The sequence below is a fragment of the Heloderma suspectum genome, chromosome 3 (genome assembly GCF_057233095.1).
Source record: "Heloderma suspectum isolate Gila_16-S chromosome 3, 16-S_ref, whole genome shotgun sequence".
NCBI lineage: Eukaryota > Metazoa > Chordata > Lepidosauria > Squamata > Helodermatidae > Heloderma > Heloderma suspectum.
Window position 1 is genome coordinate 272,100,330 of NC_139460.1, and position 15,848 is coordinate 272,116,177.

Here is a 15,848-nt window from a genome sequence, read left to right on the forward strand (position 1 = left end):
CCACTGAGGCCGAAGAAGCTGAGGTTGATCGGTTCTATGAAGACCTACAACACCTTCTAGAACTAACACCAAAAACAGATGTCCTCTTCATCATAGGGGATTGGAATGCTAAAGTAGGAAGTCAAGAAATCACCGGGATAACAGGCAAGCATGGCCTTGGTGTACAAAATGAAGCAGGACAAAAGCTAATAGAGTTTTGCCAAGAGAACATGCTGATCATAGCAAACACTCTTTTCCAACAGCACAAGAGGCGACTCTACACATGGACATCACCAGATGGTCAATATCGAAATCAGATTGATTATGTCCTTTGCAGCCAAAGATGGAGAAGCTCCATACAGTCAGTAAAAACAAGACCTGGAGCTGACTGTGGCTCAGATCATGAGCTGCTTCTTGCAAAATTTCGGCTTAAATTGAAGAACGTCGGGAAAACCACTAAACCGTTCAGGTATGACCTAAATCATATCCCTGATGAATATACAGTGGAGGTGAGGAATAGATTTCAGGGATTAGACCTGATAGACAGAGTGCCTGAGGAACTATGGACAGAGGTCCGTAACATTGTTCAGGAGGCAGCAACGAAATCCATCCCAAAGAAAAAGAAATGCAAGAAAGCAAAGTGGCTGTCTGATGAGGCTTTACAAGTAGCTGAAGAAAGAAGGCAAGCGAAAAGCAAGGGAGAAAGGGGAAGATATACCCAACTGAATGCAGAGTTCCAGAGAATAGCAAGGAGAGACAAGAAGGCCTTCTTAAAGGAACAATGCAAAGAAATCGAGGAAAACAACAGAATGGGAAAGACTAGAGATCTTTTCAAGAAAATCGGAGATCTCAAGGGAACGTTTTGTGCAAAGACGGGCATGATAAAGGACAAAGAAGGCAGGGACCTAACAGAAGCAGATGAGATTAAGAAGAGGTGGCAAGAATACACAGAAGAACTATACAGGAAAGATCTGAATGTCCCTGATAGCCATGATAGTGCGGTCACTGAACTTGAGCCGGACATCCTAGAGAGTGAAGTCAAGTGGGCCTTAGGAAGCATTAGTAACAACAAAGCTAGCGGAGATGACAGTATTCCAGCCGAGCTATTTAAAATCCTAAAAGATGATGCTGTTAAAGTGCTGCATTCAATATGCCAACAAATCTGGAACACTCAACAGTGGCCACAAGACTGGAAAAGGTCAGTTTACATTCCAATTCCAAAGAAGGGCAACGCCAAAGAGTGTTCAAACTACCATACAATTGCGCTCATTTCACATGCCAGCAAGGTGATGCTCAAAATCCTACAAGGTAGGCTTCAGCAGTATGCGAACCGAGAACTACCGGAAGTACAAGCTGGGTTTCGAAGAGGCAGAGGAACTAGAGATCAAATCGCCAACATTCGCTGCATCATGGAGAAAGCAAGAGAATTCCAGAAAAACGTCTATTTCTGCTTCATTGACTACGCTAAAGCCTTTGATTGTGTGGATCACAACAAACTGTGGCAAATTCTTAAAGTGATGGGAGTACCAGACCACCTTACCTGTCTCCTGAGAAACCTGTTCGAGGGTCAAGAAGCAACAGTAAGAACCAGACATGGAACAACCGTTTGGTTCAAAATTGGGAAAGGAGTACGACAAGGCTGCATATTGTCACCCTGCTTATTTAACTTATATGCAGAGTACATCATGAGAAATGCCGGGTTGGATGAATCAGAGGTCGGAATTAAGATTGCTGGGAGAATTATCAACAACCTCCGATATGCAGACGATACCACCCTAATGGCAGAAAGCGAAGAGGATCTAAAGAGCCTCTTGTTGAGGGTGAAAGAGGAGAGTGCAAAAGCTTTGAAACTCAACATTAAAAAAACTAAGATCATGGCATCTGGCCCCATCACTTCCTGGCATATAGAAGGGGAAGAAATGGAAGCAGTGACAGATTTTACTTTCTTGGGCTCCAAGATCACCGCAGACGGTGACTGCAGCCATGAAATTAAAAGACGCTTGCTCCTTGGGAGGAAAGCTATGGCCAACCTAGACAGCATAGTAAGAAGCAGAGACATCACCTTGCCGACAAAGGTCCGTCTAATCAAAGCTATGGTTTTCCCAGTAGTAATGTATGGCTGTGAGAGCTGGACTATAAGGAAGGCTGAGCGCCAAAGAATTGATGCTTTCGAACTGTGGTGCTGGAGAAGACTCTTACGAGTCCCCTGGACTGCAAGGAGGTCAAATCAGTCCATCCTAAAGGAAATCAACCCTGAGTGCTCATTGGAAGGACAGATAATGAAGCTGAAGCTCCAATATTTTGGCCACCTAATGCGAAGAGAAAACTCCCTGGAAAAGACCCTGATGCTGGGAAAGACTGAAGGCAAAAGGAGAAGGGGACGGCAGAGGATGAGATGGCTAGATAGCATCACGGATGCAATGAATATGAACTTGAGCACGCTCCGGGAGAGAGCGCAGGACAGGAAGGCCTGGCGTGCTATGGTCCATGGGGTCACGAAGAGTCGGGCACGACTGAACAACAACAAAATACCCAATACCTTTTAAACAAATTTAGGAATGTTTTTTCCATGCTCTTCATGTGGGTGGAAGATGTGCTCTTCAACTAACTATGTGCGTGAAGCACTTGCACCCCTGATGGCATGTAACTTACTATATTTTGTCAAGCAGGCATAAAATATTCACCTCTAAAGGATCTCCTCCTCTACTCATAGCAGCCTTGCAAATCATTATTTAGAAGGTGGATTATACCTAGGTTCTCAAAGTGATCTTAGAAACATAACCAGTTTTCATTTTAATAAGAGTTTGTGATTTCAAAGCACTTAAATCAGGAAGAGAAGAGATGGGTGGGGAGAGAAGAATCCATGTGAGACACAGTTACAGAACACAAATAGTTCTTTCTCCACCACAGCACATCTGAAAATGCAGGTAAGCGATCTGTATCAAGTAGTGGAGGCGTTCTTTAGTATGGTAGCCAAGCCAAACAGCCTACACCAAATGACACATTTGGGAAGCACCTGATGCAGAAAAAGATTATTTCAAGAGTCACACATTCAAGATAACATCTGTACTTTTTGACTGCAAAACTAAAAGTTACATTAGATCTTCTATCAATAACCTTAACCAGGTGCTACATAGGTGAAGTGTGCAGGAGAACTTCACCTAGCAACATTTTGGGGACTTTATAAGAAAAGGAACTATACACTCATTTGTAATGGAGACTTATCCTATGTTTCTGAGGGGAAATATTACCTACAAGCATCAGGAAAAAAACCTGCTCTTTGACATTAAGAATAATTGCATAATGAGGATTTAGTATTTTCTCTCTTCTCCAAGAGAAACTACAGAACATATTCAATCAGAAAATTCCCAATAGTATACAGGTGCATGAGAATTCCTATCCTTTATATCAGAAGTGGGCAATCCATGACCCCTGCAGACCCTGCACTGCCAGCAGGAATGTGGGGCTAAAGTTGCTCCCAAACCCTCCGAAGTTGCCCACCTCTGCTTTATATTTATGAGCACAGACATGACCATTGTGTGTGCAGGTGTGAAGATCAACTGGCTTTAACTAAGGAGTATATTGCCTCTAACCACAAGACTGTACTGGATACCAGTGCATCCTCTTCCAGCCTGTGCAACATGAAGAGATCTAATTTCAAATGGGGATGGAAAGGGGAGAGAAATACCATGTTGCCTCTTCTCATCTCTTCTTCCTTACCATTAGTCAAACACAGAGGGTGAACAGATAACCATTTCTCTCTCCCAATCCTCCTTGCGATTCCACACACACCACCAACGAGCATCTCAAAGCAGGGACCCTGACAGTATACCATCCTCCTAGGATACAGTGAACTCTATCTCCAGTATGCCTGTTTACATGGCCACATATAAAAAATATGGTGATGTACACACATTTTAAACATGTTGGTAATCCATCATTTTAACTCCCATGTGAAATGAGGTTCTAGAGAAGCAATAAAAAAAATGAGCTCTTTAATTCATTCTGGAGATTCCTGCATAGTGCATTCATGTGTGGTTCTTGCATGCCTCAAAAGCATCTCTCTCATTGGAATAGCTAAAGACCTTTTAACCTGGTTTAAAGTGCATTTTCTGTATTCATTCCACTTCAAATCCCTTCTCCAAAAGGTACCTTAAATTCTAGTGAATACAAACACAATATCCAAAACTATACTACAAGCTTACCTCAATATCAAGTATCTCCACAGTGTTATCCAAAAGCTTTATCTTGATCTGTAGAGACCTCTCATGTGTTTTAGTAGGTGTTGTTGCTATGGCAGAGGAGAGGTTCTGTCCTGGTTCCAGAGTACTAACTCCAGAATTTTTCTGCACTCCCAAACGAGAACCCGGAGTCTGCAGTACTCTGTATGTACCTTCTATCTCCCCCATTTTTCACTATGAAATAATAATCCAATGACCTAAAAGGGAAAAAATAAAATAAAGGAATGAATGCTTTAAAAACCATAATACATTTTTTTTTTTATTTTGGGGGGATAAATGAGCACATTATGCACAAAAATGTGATGCTGATGCCTAGCTCTCAAAATATTTTTCTAGCCATTAATCAAGCAGTTCTATGGCCCTGTTCATGCACTGGCCAAACCAAGTGAGGCTTTTGGTTTAACACGTCCTCAGTGTTCAACTGTGACATAGTAGTTCTACCAAACACTGGGATATTGAAGCGAAGCTTGGTATGCACATTCAGGATATAATTCTAGACTTCAAGTTTAAACACCAGCTCAATCCACATCGCTATTCTCAAGGGAGCCAGAAAAGACACAACACACACAATAGTGCAATTATCTCCCTTGAAGATGGGCAGAACAATCCAAAATGGTATCAGCAAGGAGAGGAGCAATGGATCTACCACTGTATGTCAAATCCTGCTGGCTCACACTGGCCAAGGCAGCAGGTGGGGTTCTTTTTTGCTACATCAGCTCCAGGGTAATGTAGATGATGGGTCCAAGAATCAGACACCTTGGGGGATCCACAGGGCATTGGATCCAGGGGATCCAAGCTGCTGGGGGTTCTGCCCCCCCCAAACAGCCTGCTTTCATGCGTTCTGCCAGTGGGAACACCACTGGCGATAGTTTCTGCAGGCAGAACAGGGCTGCTAGGGCAGATGGAGCCTGCCCCTCCACCAGTGAAACTCTTCTCTACTGGCAAAGGATCACTGTGCCCATTCCTTCTACAGTAAGCTAGCTCAGGGGGTTAGGATTGCACTTCAAAGTACCTATTACAAGTTGCACTGTAACAACAGTGTTTTCAAAGCAATGAACAGAAAGTAAACAAATAAAAACGTAAGTCTATATACTATCAGATTAAACACTAACATCAACAAGTAAATAGCAGAACTATACTCATCTGAATTAATACAGTGAGCACAAGAGCAATCACATAGGGCTACAACACTAATATAAAGGAGTATATTTTTAGCAATACTTCAGTAATACCAACAGAATTAAAATATTACAAACATCCAGACAAGAAAACCTTTAAAAGCCTTTGAAAATAAAAAAAGTATTTGGCATCAAAATGTTATCAATATAGCCACCATATGAACCTCTCAGGGCAGAGCATTCCATAACTGGGGAGCTACAAGAGAGAAGGCCCTCTGTTGTGCAGCCATCCTCTGAGCTTGTGACAGAGTCTCTGAGAAGGGTTTTTGTTGATGATTCTAAGGTGCAGGTAAGTATATATAGTGGGAGGTGATTCTTTAGATCACATATAGCCAATCTGTGGGCTGCATGAAGCCCTTTTGCAGGGGGGGGGGATCTCTCCTGTGGCCCATCGTGTCCTAGCCACCCACCAAATCCTCGCCCCCTGCCCAATGCTAATTTGCAGCCACCACTGGAAAGAAAATCTTCCATGCATTTGTGCTGGAGAGGACAACACTTTAGCAGCTGCTCTCTCTGTTGTGGAGGGGGTTGGGAAGTGTGCGTGACAAGTGTATCTGTGTGTGAGGAGAGAAGGATGTGATTGTCGGGGGGGGGTGAAATGACTGAGAGAAAAGGCTGTCTTTTAGAATGAAATAGCAGGTTGATATACATAGAAGAGGGAAAGAGAATAGAAAGAGTTCTGCAACAGATAAAACATTTCAATTTTATTAATGAAACTGGCTGACAGCAACTACAATAATTCAGTACATACAACTCTCAAAACTCACTTGTTACGGCACATTGCATTTTGCTTTAGATTACTTGAGATAGTAGCATATCAAGTTAATAGGTATAATAAACAAGCTAAGTGCCCATCAATGGGGCAGGTCATGAATACTGCCAAGCTCTCTCTTGATGCAATCATGGACTTAGGCCAGTCAATGCCAGCATCTACAGCATTTGCAAATATTGCTCTAGGTGGGGATTGATACAAATAGATGTACCTATTCACATCTCCTGATGTTGTTAGACTCCAACTCCAGCATGCCTAATGGTCAGGGATGATGGAGTTGGAGTCTAACAACATCTGGAGGGCCACAGGTTTCCCACCCCTCATTTAGAGCAAAAATAAGCTCTCCGCTGTTACACGTTTACCAGTTTACAGACAAAAATCTCTAATTCAGCTTGAACTAAAGATTAGTAACTTGACAGCACCTGCATTGCAACAGCCAGGTCAGGACCACTAATTTCAGTTATCCATAAGATATAACACTTGTAGGGCTCTAGGGCAACAGAACAGGGAACGTATTATAAGTGATAAATGCAGTATGAGTGCTGAAGTAAGGAGTAAAATAAATGAAATTGTTTCAGACACTGAAGTTTGTCCTTCATAATTTCTAGTCATCTGAGCAGCTTCTTAGCAGCATTCTCCATGTCTGAACTGCAAGGATATGAAGAAAAGCACTCTCAGTAGCTATTTCCTTGTTTTTATTCTTTCAGAGGAGGTCTGTTAAGTCCAGGTCTATCTTCTGGGAACAACATAAAGATCTATTAATCTGGGCAGGTGTGTTGTAAATAGAGAAGAGTGAGCTTTAGTGCCTCTTTCAAACAATTGAAAGACCATCCAGCTGTGAGCCTTGAAGGACCTAGACCCTGCTTCTCTGCCTGGCTCTTTCCACCTGGCCTGGGAGGGCCCCAACCTGACTCCAGCTGTAAAGGCTGCCTACTGCTAGAAGCTCCAGGAACCACCTAGCTGTGATTAGGGACCTGGACCCTGTTCCTCTGTCTGGCTTTCTAGTGTCCTGAGTATGTGCCTGGGAGGGAAGATATGGGGCCAATTGGGGGACCTGGGGGGGGGGGCAATCAGTGACAGCTAGAGGGAGATATGGCATTGTGAGGAGGACTTGCCAGGTAAGGGGAACGCAGCCCAGGCAGTTAAGAGCTGTGCCATGTTCTGGTCCTCCCTGCATCCACAGGTTTGGTGGTTGCCCTATCAGCCTGCCTTCCAATCTCTGGATGCTGCTTTTAAATGCCAGATCGGTTTGTAATAAGCCCCCCCTTATCCATGACTTAATAGTGGATGAGGCGGCCAATCAGGCATGTATAACCAAGACCTGGATGGGTGAGCAGGGAGGAGTCAGTCTCTCTGAGCTATGCCCATCAGAATACTTGGTCCAGCATCAGGGAAGGCTTGAAGGCTGGGGAGGGGTGTTGCTGTGGTCTATAGGAATTCCATCTCCCTCTGCAGGCTCCCTGTCCATGTGACTACTGGTCTGGAGTGCTTGCACCTTGTGTTGGGTCAGCGGGACAGATTAGGGATTCTGTTGGTGTACTGCCCACGCTGCTGCTCAACAGACTCCCAAGGTGAGCTGATGGAGGTGGTCTCAGGTGTGCTGTTGAGATCCCCCAGACTGTTGGTTCCACGGGGGGGTGTCAACATTCACACTGAGGGCACCTTGTCTGGGGCAGCTCAGGATTTCATGGCCTCCATGACAGCCATGGGACTGTCCCAACATGTCACTGTCCCAACACATGTAGCGGGGCATACTCTAGACCTGGTTTTCTCAACTGGACATGGAGATGGTGATCTGAAGGTAGGGGACTTTGTATCAGTCCCTTTGTCATGGTCAGATCACTGCCTGCTGAAGTTTAGACTTACAGCAGCTTTTCCCCTCTGCAAGGGTGGGGGGACCTATTAAGATGGTCTGCCCCCAGAGGCTAATGGATCCAGATGGTTTCCAACAGGCTCTGGGGGGGTTTCCAGCTGATATGGCTGGTGCTCCTGTCGAAGCCCTGGTAGATCTGTGGAATGCAGAAATGACCCGGGTAGTTGACACAATTGCTCCTGAGTGCCCTCTCCAGAGTACAGCTCGTACAGCTCCGTGGTATACCCCAGAGCTGAGAGTGATGAAATAAAATGGGAGACGGCTTGAGAGCAAGTAGAGAAAAACTCCTAGTGGATGAAATTGAACCCTGGTGCATGCCTACAGCCAGGTATATTCAAAGGCAGTGAGAGTGGCAAAAAATATTTCACTGCCTCTATTCAATTGTCCATATGCTGCTCAGTGGAGCTTTTTAGGGTTGTCTGGGGCCTTTTACATTCTGGCCCTGAGGACACTATGGAACCATCTGAGGCCCGCTGTAATGCACTGGCTAGGCACTTCCAGAATAAAATCTCTTGCATCCAGTGGGACTTAAGTATTACTATAGAGAATCTGGTGAGGTATCCAGAGCACCCTAATGCGAAGAGAAAACTCCCTGGAAAAGACCCTGATGCTGGGAAAGACTGAAGGCAAAAGGAGAAGGGGACGGCAGAGGATGAGATGGCTAGATAGCATCACGGATGCAATGAATATGAACTTGAGCACGCTCCGGGAGAGAGCGCAGGACAGGAAGGCCTGGCGTGCTATGGTCCATGGGGTCACGAAGAGTCGGACACGACTGAACGACTGAACAACAACAACAACATCCAGAGCACAGTCTTGTCCAGTTTTCTTGGATGAGTTTCAGTTGGTACTGCTCAAGGATGTGGACAAGGTGCTTGGACTGGTTCGTGTAACCACTTCCATATTAGATCATTGCCCTTCTTGGCTAATAAAAACTAGCAGGGAAGGAACAGCCAGCTGGACTATGGAGGTGATTAATGCCTCCTTGTGAGAGGGAGTGGTCCCAAGCTGCCTGAAAGAGGAGGTGGTGAGACCACTCCTGAAGAAATCCTCCCTAGACCCAGAAAACCTTAATAATTATAGGCCGGTTGCAAATGTTCCATTCCTGGGCAAGGTCCTTGAGCGAGTGGTTGCCAACCACCTCCACGCACCCTTGGATGAAGCCGATTATCTGGATCCATTTCAATCGGGGTTCAGGCCAGGTTTTGGCACAGAAACAGCCTTGGTCGCCCTGTATGATGATCTATGTTGGGAGAAAGACAGGGGGAGTGTGACCCTATTGATTCTCCTTGATCGGCTTTCGATACCATCGACCATGGTATCCTTCTGGGATGGCTCTCTGAGCTGGAAGTGGGAGGTACTGAATTGCAGTGGGTTCACTCCTGCTTGGGTGGTCGGCTCCAGAAGGTAGTGCTTGGGGAACACTGCTCAGCCCTGTGGGTTTTCCAATATGGGGTTCCACAGGGGTCAGTTTTGTCCCCCACGCTGTTCAACATCTACATGAAACCACTGAGTGCAGTCATCAGTATGCTGATGACACGCAGCTCTATTTCTCCTTTTCATCTGCTTCAGGAGAGGTTGTGGATGTGCTGAATCAGTGCCTGTTTGTGATAATGGACTGGATGAGGGCTAATAAACTGAAACTCAATCCAGACAAGACTGAGATGCTGTTGGTGGGTGGTTCTGCTGACCGGATGGAGGGTGTTCAACCTGTTCTGGATGGGGTTGCACTTCCTCTGAAGCAGCAGGTCTGTAGCTTGGGGGTCCTCCTGGAACCATCTTTGTTACTTGAGGCTCAGGTGGTCTCAGTGGCACGGAGTGCCTTCTACCAACTTCAGCTGGTGGCCTAGCTATGCCCTTATCTGGACAGGGATAACCTGACTTCAGTTGTCTATGCTACCTCCAAGTTAGATTACTCCAAAGCACTCTACATGGGGCTGCCTTTGAAGACAGTTTGGAAGCTGCAGCTCATGCAAAATGCAGCCACCAGATTGTTAACAGGGACCAGAAGGTTCGAACATATAAGACCGACTCTGGCCTGCTTGCACTGGCTGCCTATATGCTTCCGAGCTCAATTCAAGGTGCTGGTTTTAACCTATAAAGCCCTATATGGCTTGGGACCACAATACCTGATGGCACACCTCTCCTGAAATGAACCTACCCATACACTACGTTCAGCATCTAAGGCCTTCCTCTGAGTGCCTCCTCCAAGGAAAGCTTGGAAGGCAGCAACGAGGGAGAGGGCCTTCTCAGTGGTGGCCCCCCATCTGTGGAACAAGCTCCCTGATGAGGTCCACCTGGTGCCAACATTATTACCTTGTCGGCACCAGGTTAAGACCTACCTCTTTTCGCAGGCATCTGGAAATACATGATGAGTTTTAATCAGTCCTGGATGTGTCTTTAGTTACGTTTGATAGTTCAATGTTTTTAATTATGTTGTTTGTGTATATTATTTGTGTGTTTTTATGTGCTTTTTTGTAAATGACTTTTAAACTTTTTATATTGTATTTAATGTTTTAATTTTTGTAAACCGGCCAGACAGCTTCAGCTATGGGGCAGTATAGAAATGCTAATAATAATAATAATTGCATTTTGAGTAAGTGCATTTTGCTACCTGCCCTATGCCTTCTGGTAAAGGCAGACTAATATAAGATTCGAAATCAGTAGTTAAGACAGAATCAAAGCCCTTTAGCTAAAATAAACTGCTAGATATAAATAGTAAGAAATGCTTGTAAATTCTGTTTTTGTGGTCCTCAGCCAAGTGCACGCAACTGTTGCAGACCAAACCACTGACAATAACTAGTGCATGTCTTTTTCTGCCAGCCTTGCATGAGACTGGGGAAGAAGGGGTAGAGAAGAAGGAGCACAAGATGGAAAGTTAGTTTTCAGACACTGCATCATTAGGAATATCAGACAAGAAAAAAAAAAGATGTAGATGAAAATATATTTCTAAATCAACAGAAAGTACAGAATGGGTTAAGAAAAAATATTAATCCCCACACTCCCCATTCTGGAGAACAGTCATAATAAGAAATGCCCTACCCTTCGTAACAGCCAACTCTGATACAAAACACTCTGTTACACAATTGGTCAAAGGAGGGTCTTGGAAATAGTTATACAGCAGCCTTCCCCAACCAGGTACCCTCCATATGTTTTTGACTACAAATCCCATCATCCCTCAGCCAGTATGTCATGTGATAATGGGAGTTATAGTCTAAAATATCTGGAGGACATCAGGTTGAGGAAGGCTGCTATACAGAATCTCCACCATCATCCCAACACTGCAAAAAAAAAATAAAAAATCTGTGTGTGCAGCTGACACGTATGCAAACACAAATTTGGACTTGGAAATTCCTCTACATAGCAATGCTCATTGAGGTACTAATGAACCTTATTTAATTTTATTTATAAGATTTATATGTCACTCCACAAGGTTCTGAATGGTTTACAGGGGAAAAAAACCAAACTGCCATATAGAAAAAACAACCAACAAGTGTAAGGAATAAAAGACTCCAGCTAAAAAACCTAAACTCAATTAGAAGTACCTTGAATTGAAAGGGTTTTCACCTGCCACCTGAAAGCCAGTAGGGAGGATGTCAAGTTAACCACAGAGGCAGAGAGTTCCATGGCTGAGGTGCCACCACCAAAATAGCTCTAGATCCTGCAACTACCTACTTTACTTCAGATGGCAGGGGCATATGCAAAGGAGCCTCTTCTAATTATCTCAATGCACCAGGGGCAGGATAGGGAATACATGGAAGGAGGCACTTCTTCAGACAGACAGAACTTAGGCCATGCTGAGCTTTAAAAGGTCAAGACCAACTCTAAGTGGACCCAGAATAAACACATAACCATAGAAACCTTTTATGGCCAATGTTATATGGAGTATGGAGGCAAAATCCCCATCATTAAGGAGATGGTTTAATTGGCACATGGGGTAAAGTTGGAAGATGACACTCCTGGCCACAACCTTCAGCTGAGGTTCCAGAAGCAAAGCTGGATCCACAAGTACCCCTAAGCTGCAGACATGCTCCTTCAGAGGGAGGAACAGTCCCATCTAGAGTACACCATTTAATTAACTCATCAATTTAAGACCCCATCTACAAACCTTCACATCTATCTTATCTGAACTGAGCTTCAGGCTGTTGATATTACAGAGGGATGTGCAGCCCCTTTCAGGCCGTTAGTCATGTGACATGGTGCAACTAAAGCTGCAGTGGGGACTATTATTTTGTTGAAGCATGCTTCTTTCATGAATATGAAATATTAGAATCCACCCAGGCCCTATAGGACAGGGCAGGATCAAAATTAATATGAAGATACATGAGCAGAGACTACTGTACATAGCTACTTGATTCTTAAATTAAAAACATTATTAAAAACATATCATTGCAAATAAGACACAACAAGTATTTCTTCCAGCCCGATCCTGTGTAAGTTAACTTGGAAACAAGTCCCCCTGGATTCAATAGGACTTACTCTCAAGTAAGCATGCATACAACTGCAAACTCAGATTTTTTTTCAGGGCCCAAAAGCACATCAAAATAGCCTTCCACACATTTTATGCAATGTGCCAGAATACAATGCAAGAAGAATGCATGAAATCTGCTATAATGCAGATAAATGACTACAATATACGATTTACTAAAGTAACTTGGTCGAAAAGGTTTTTCAAGTGTCAGGCACAGTGATGCAGTGAATGCAACATTTGAAAGCTATACAGAGAACTGGTCAATCAGTCAGTTTTGATTCCAAGTAGTCCAAATATCATACCAATTGAAAAGATCAGTGCATGAGGAACAGGGCAAGAGAAACTGGTACACTAACTTGGCTTTTGTTTTTGTTTTTTTGGTTATACCCTTCCCCCCTAGTTCCAGTTTGGCATTACACTATGAGCAAGACATGAGGGAAGCTACAGCCTGGACAATCCCTCCAGCATATTTCACACACTGCAGATTTCCTATATGGGAAGAGTGTGTAATTCATATATAGATTATGCATAATCATTACACACAAGTATGTATATCACTGTGTACACAAACCAGCCACACCTCCACAGCACATATACATATATATACAAGCAGGTTTCACACTATATATTCCTATAGGGAAGTGCTTTCCATATAGCAAACCTGTAACTTAAGATGCGGCCTTTAGGTTATAATCAAGCATATATGCAAAATTCTAAATGATAAAATGAGCTAAACTGAGCAGGTAGACGCCTCAGGACAGATAAATGCTATCGAAGGATGGATGGCATACATCATTACAAAGAATTATCTGTGCACAGAGTTTAGCAGTTACAACCTTTAAACATAGTGTGCAAGTGTTCTGCAAGCCTTCTGGATGGGCACCCCCCCCCCCCAGCATACCATCTAAAACCAGTGTCTTGGAAAAACTGACGTACTTGCACCAAATCTATCATAACGACAGCCGCATGCGCCAGGTTTCATGAAAACCACAATGGGGGGAGAGCGATGTGCCTTTATATACTAGTGAATCAGGAACATACTCGAACGGTTCAAAAGGCTCGAACTCAGAAACCACCGGGAAGTTGTGATAAAAAAATAAAAATAAAGACAGACTCCGGAGGAACGCCCCGGTCGCTGCAGCACTCCGGATCTCGGAAGCACCACCGATGCGAGGCGATGTAGAAATGCGAGGTGCCCGGCCAACAGCCACGGAAACCCCAGTCGACATAGGTGTCAGGGAGGGACCCGGAGCTGCCCGCCCCGCCCCAGGGAGCGGCGGGGGACGAGAGAAGCGGCCGTGTTTTTCTCCCGGGCACAGGGTCGCGTTTTCCACACCCGATGAGGCCACGAACCCTGCGAAGCCCCGGGAGGCGGGCGGCGAGAAGCGACGGGACTCCTCGCACAGCCCCCAGCCCGGCTCCGAGGGGGAGCGGGCGCCAGTTCCGACCGCTGGAGGCCCCCGCCGAGGGCACGCCGCACCTCCCTCCGTCCCTAGGCCGCCCGCCCGCCGCGCCCTCACCTCAGATCGGCGCCTCGCCCGCCGACGACACCCCTCGCCGCGCGCCCGCGCCCGCGCGCGCCTCCGCCGCTTCCCCCCTCGGCCCGCCTCGGGCGGCCGACGCCGTCGCCTCCTTGCCAGACACGCGCCTCTCATTGGCTGCCGCGGGCTTCCCGGGGCGGGGCTTGAGACGCGCTTTCCCACGAGCCCGAGGCCGCCAGCCTCGGCGCTGGGCGGCGCTTGCGTCGCCCGCGCCCCGCGCCCCGCGCCCGGGGGAAAGCGGGGCTCGGGCGGCGCCAAAAATGCGTGGCGCCGGAGTCGGGGCTTCTGCGGTCGAGCGCGCCAAGCGCTGTCCCAGCAGCCGCCCCCGGAGGAGAGTCATCGCGACGAGCCCGGGGCGCTTTCCGGAGCGACGCCAGGCGCGGGGTTTAGTTGCGCGTGGCATACGCGTCGGGTGTGGATGCTGTTAATGCGGGGTGGATAAACAGAAGGCGGAAAAGGGATCTCTTTTAGTGAATGGACGTGGTGTAGCCGGTGACCGCAAAGCACATTGCATTTCCTGCACTTTCAGTTAGCAGGAGGGGTAATTGAAAGGGTTGTTCCAGACGGAGGGGCCCTATCGCTAACAAGCAGGCACTGTGCTACGATTTTGTCTTGCTTTCCCCCCCCCCCCCCAAACGGATTTTCTGCAGTAAGGATAAAGACCAAGGGTGTTTCCAGATGGAGGGGCCCTAGCGCTAACAGACAGCATTGCCCAGTCACGCTTAACGGATTTGTGCTGTAATATAAAAGCCAGAATTCGTGGTGAGAAAGTACAGAAGGGTTAAAGTGCAGGATGATGCCACCTGGGCTGTAAAATTACACTTAAGAGGCAGGCTAATGGCGCAATAAAAATCTCATCTGGAAGCAGCCTAGCTCACTGCTATACTGCCATTTCCTTCATTGTTCCAGGGTGCTTCCAGACAGTGGGCTCCTAGCACTACCAGGCAAAAAGCATTGTGCAGGTATTCCATCTTTATCTGATTTTCTGTAGAAAGAAAAAAAAAAAAGATGTGGTAGGTAAACATGGGGGGGGGGTTATAAGTGGAAGATTACATTGTCTGGAACTCTTGTGAAAATCCATGAATGAGACAGGGCTAAAAGCCGCATCTGGAAGCACTCCCACGCTTCACCTCTCCTATGAAACTTGACTGAGGTCAATCTTTTGTTGTAGGTAGCAGAGGGAGGGGGATAATGACCAAAATCCACACTGGTGAAAGTGATGCTTCTTGCTGTTATGAGGAAAGGTTATAGCCACTCCCAAATGTGCATAACTCTATGGAAAAAATGGGAGTGGACCTAAAAAAAAGCTTCAGATACCAAAAAAAAAAAATGCAGGAAGAGTTATCTATATATTTTTTAAAACTGATACAACAAGCATATTTAAAACTGTATTTCTCTGTCTTTCACACATGCAGAAGAGAGGTTCAGAAGTACTTGGGGTGGCACTTGTTAAATGTGCCCAATTTTACTGAGCAATTCATAGGAGAGAATTGCCTTCCTGAATTGGATCAACTAGGGCGTAAAGGTTGTGTGTGTCCCCCGCCCCCCAGGCATCTGGTATTCTGAGGAATGGAAGTTGCAAGGGCCTTTCTGTACAAACTGTTTCACATTAAAAGCATGTTTGACACTTATAAAACACAGTGTGTGTACATCCTCCTGTTGTGAGTCTGTGATTTTTCTGAGCACTCAGATGTACCCAGGGAAATGCAGTATCTCTTCCAGCCAGAACATTCTTTGCTACTGTAACTGCCATGTGGAATGCAGTTGTGTGAATACATATGCGATCCACAATA

At 45.7% G+C, this 15,848-nt stretch overlaps 1 protein-coding gene across 9 annotated transcripts in view; it reads right to left on the minus strand.

Annotated features, from left to right (window-relative positions):
- FARP2 (FERM, ARH/RhoGEF and pleckstrin domain protein 2) overlaps window positions 1-14,174 on the minus strand; it is a 124,934-nt gene extending 110,760 nt beyond the window's left edge. For 8 of the 9 annotated variants that reach the window (XR_014789568.1, XR_014789570.1, XR_014789569.1 and 5 more), the window contains exons 1-2: window positions 14,035-14,138; window positions 4,185-4,417 (exon numbers count right to left, since the gene is read on the minus strand). Coding sequence is in view for 6 of the 9 variants with exons in the window: in XM_084847006.1 (XP_084703132.1) it covers window positions 4,185-4,388 (204 nt within the window). In the remaining 3 variants the exon portion in view is untranslated. Of the gene's footprint in view, window positions 1-4,184; window positions 4,418-14,034 lie in introns of all 9 variants that reach the window. The other variant, XM_084847008.1, reaches the window with a different exon arrangement.
- Between the last annotated feature and the right edge of the window lie 1,674 nt (window positions 14,175-15,848).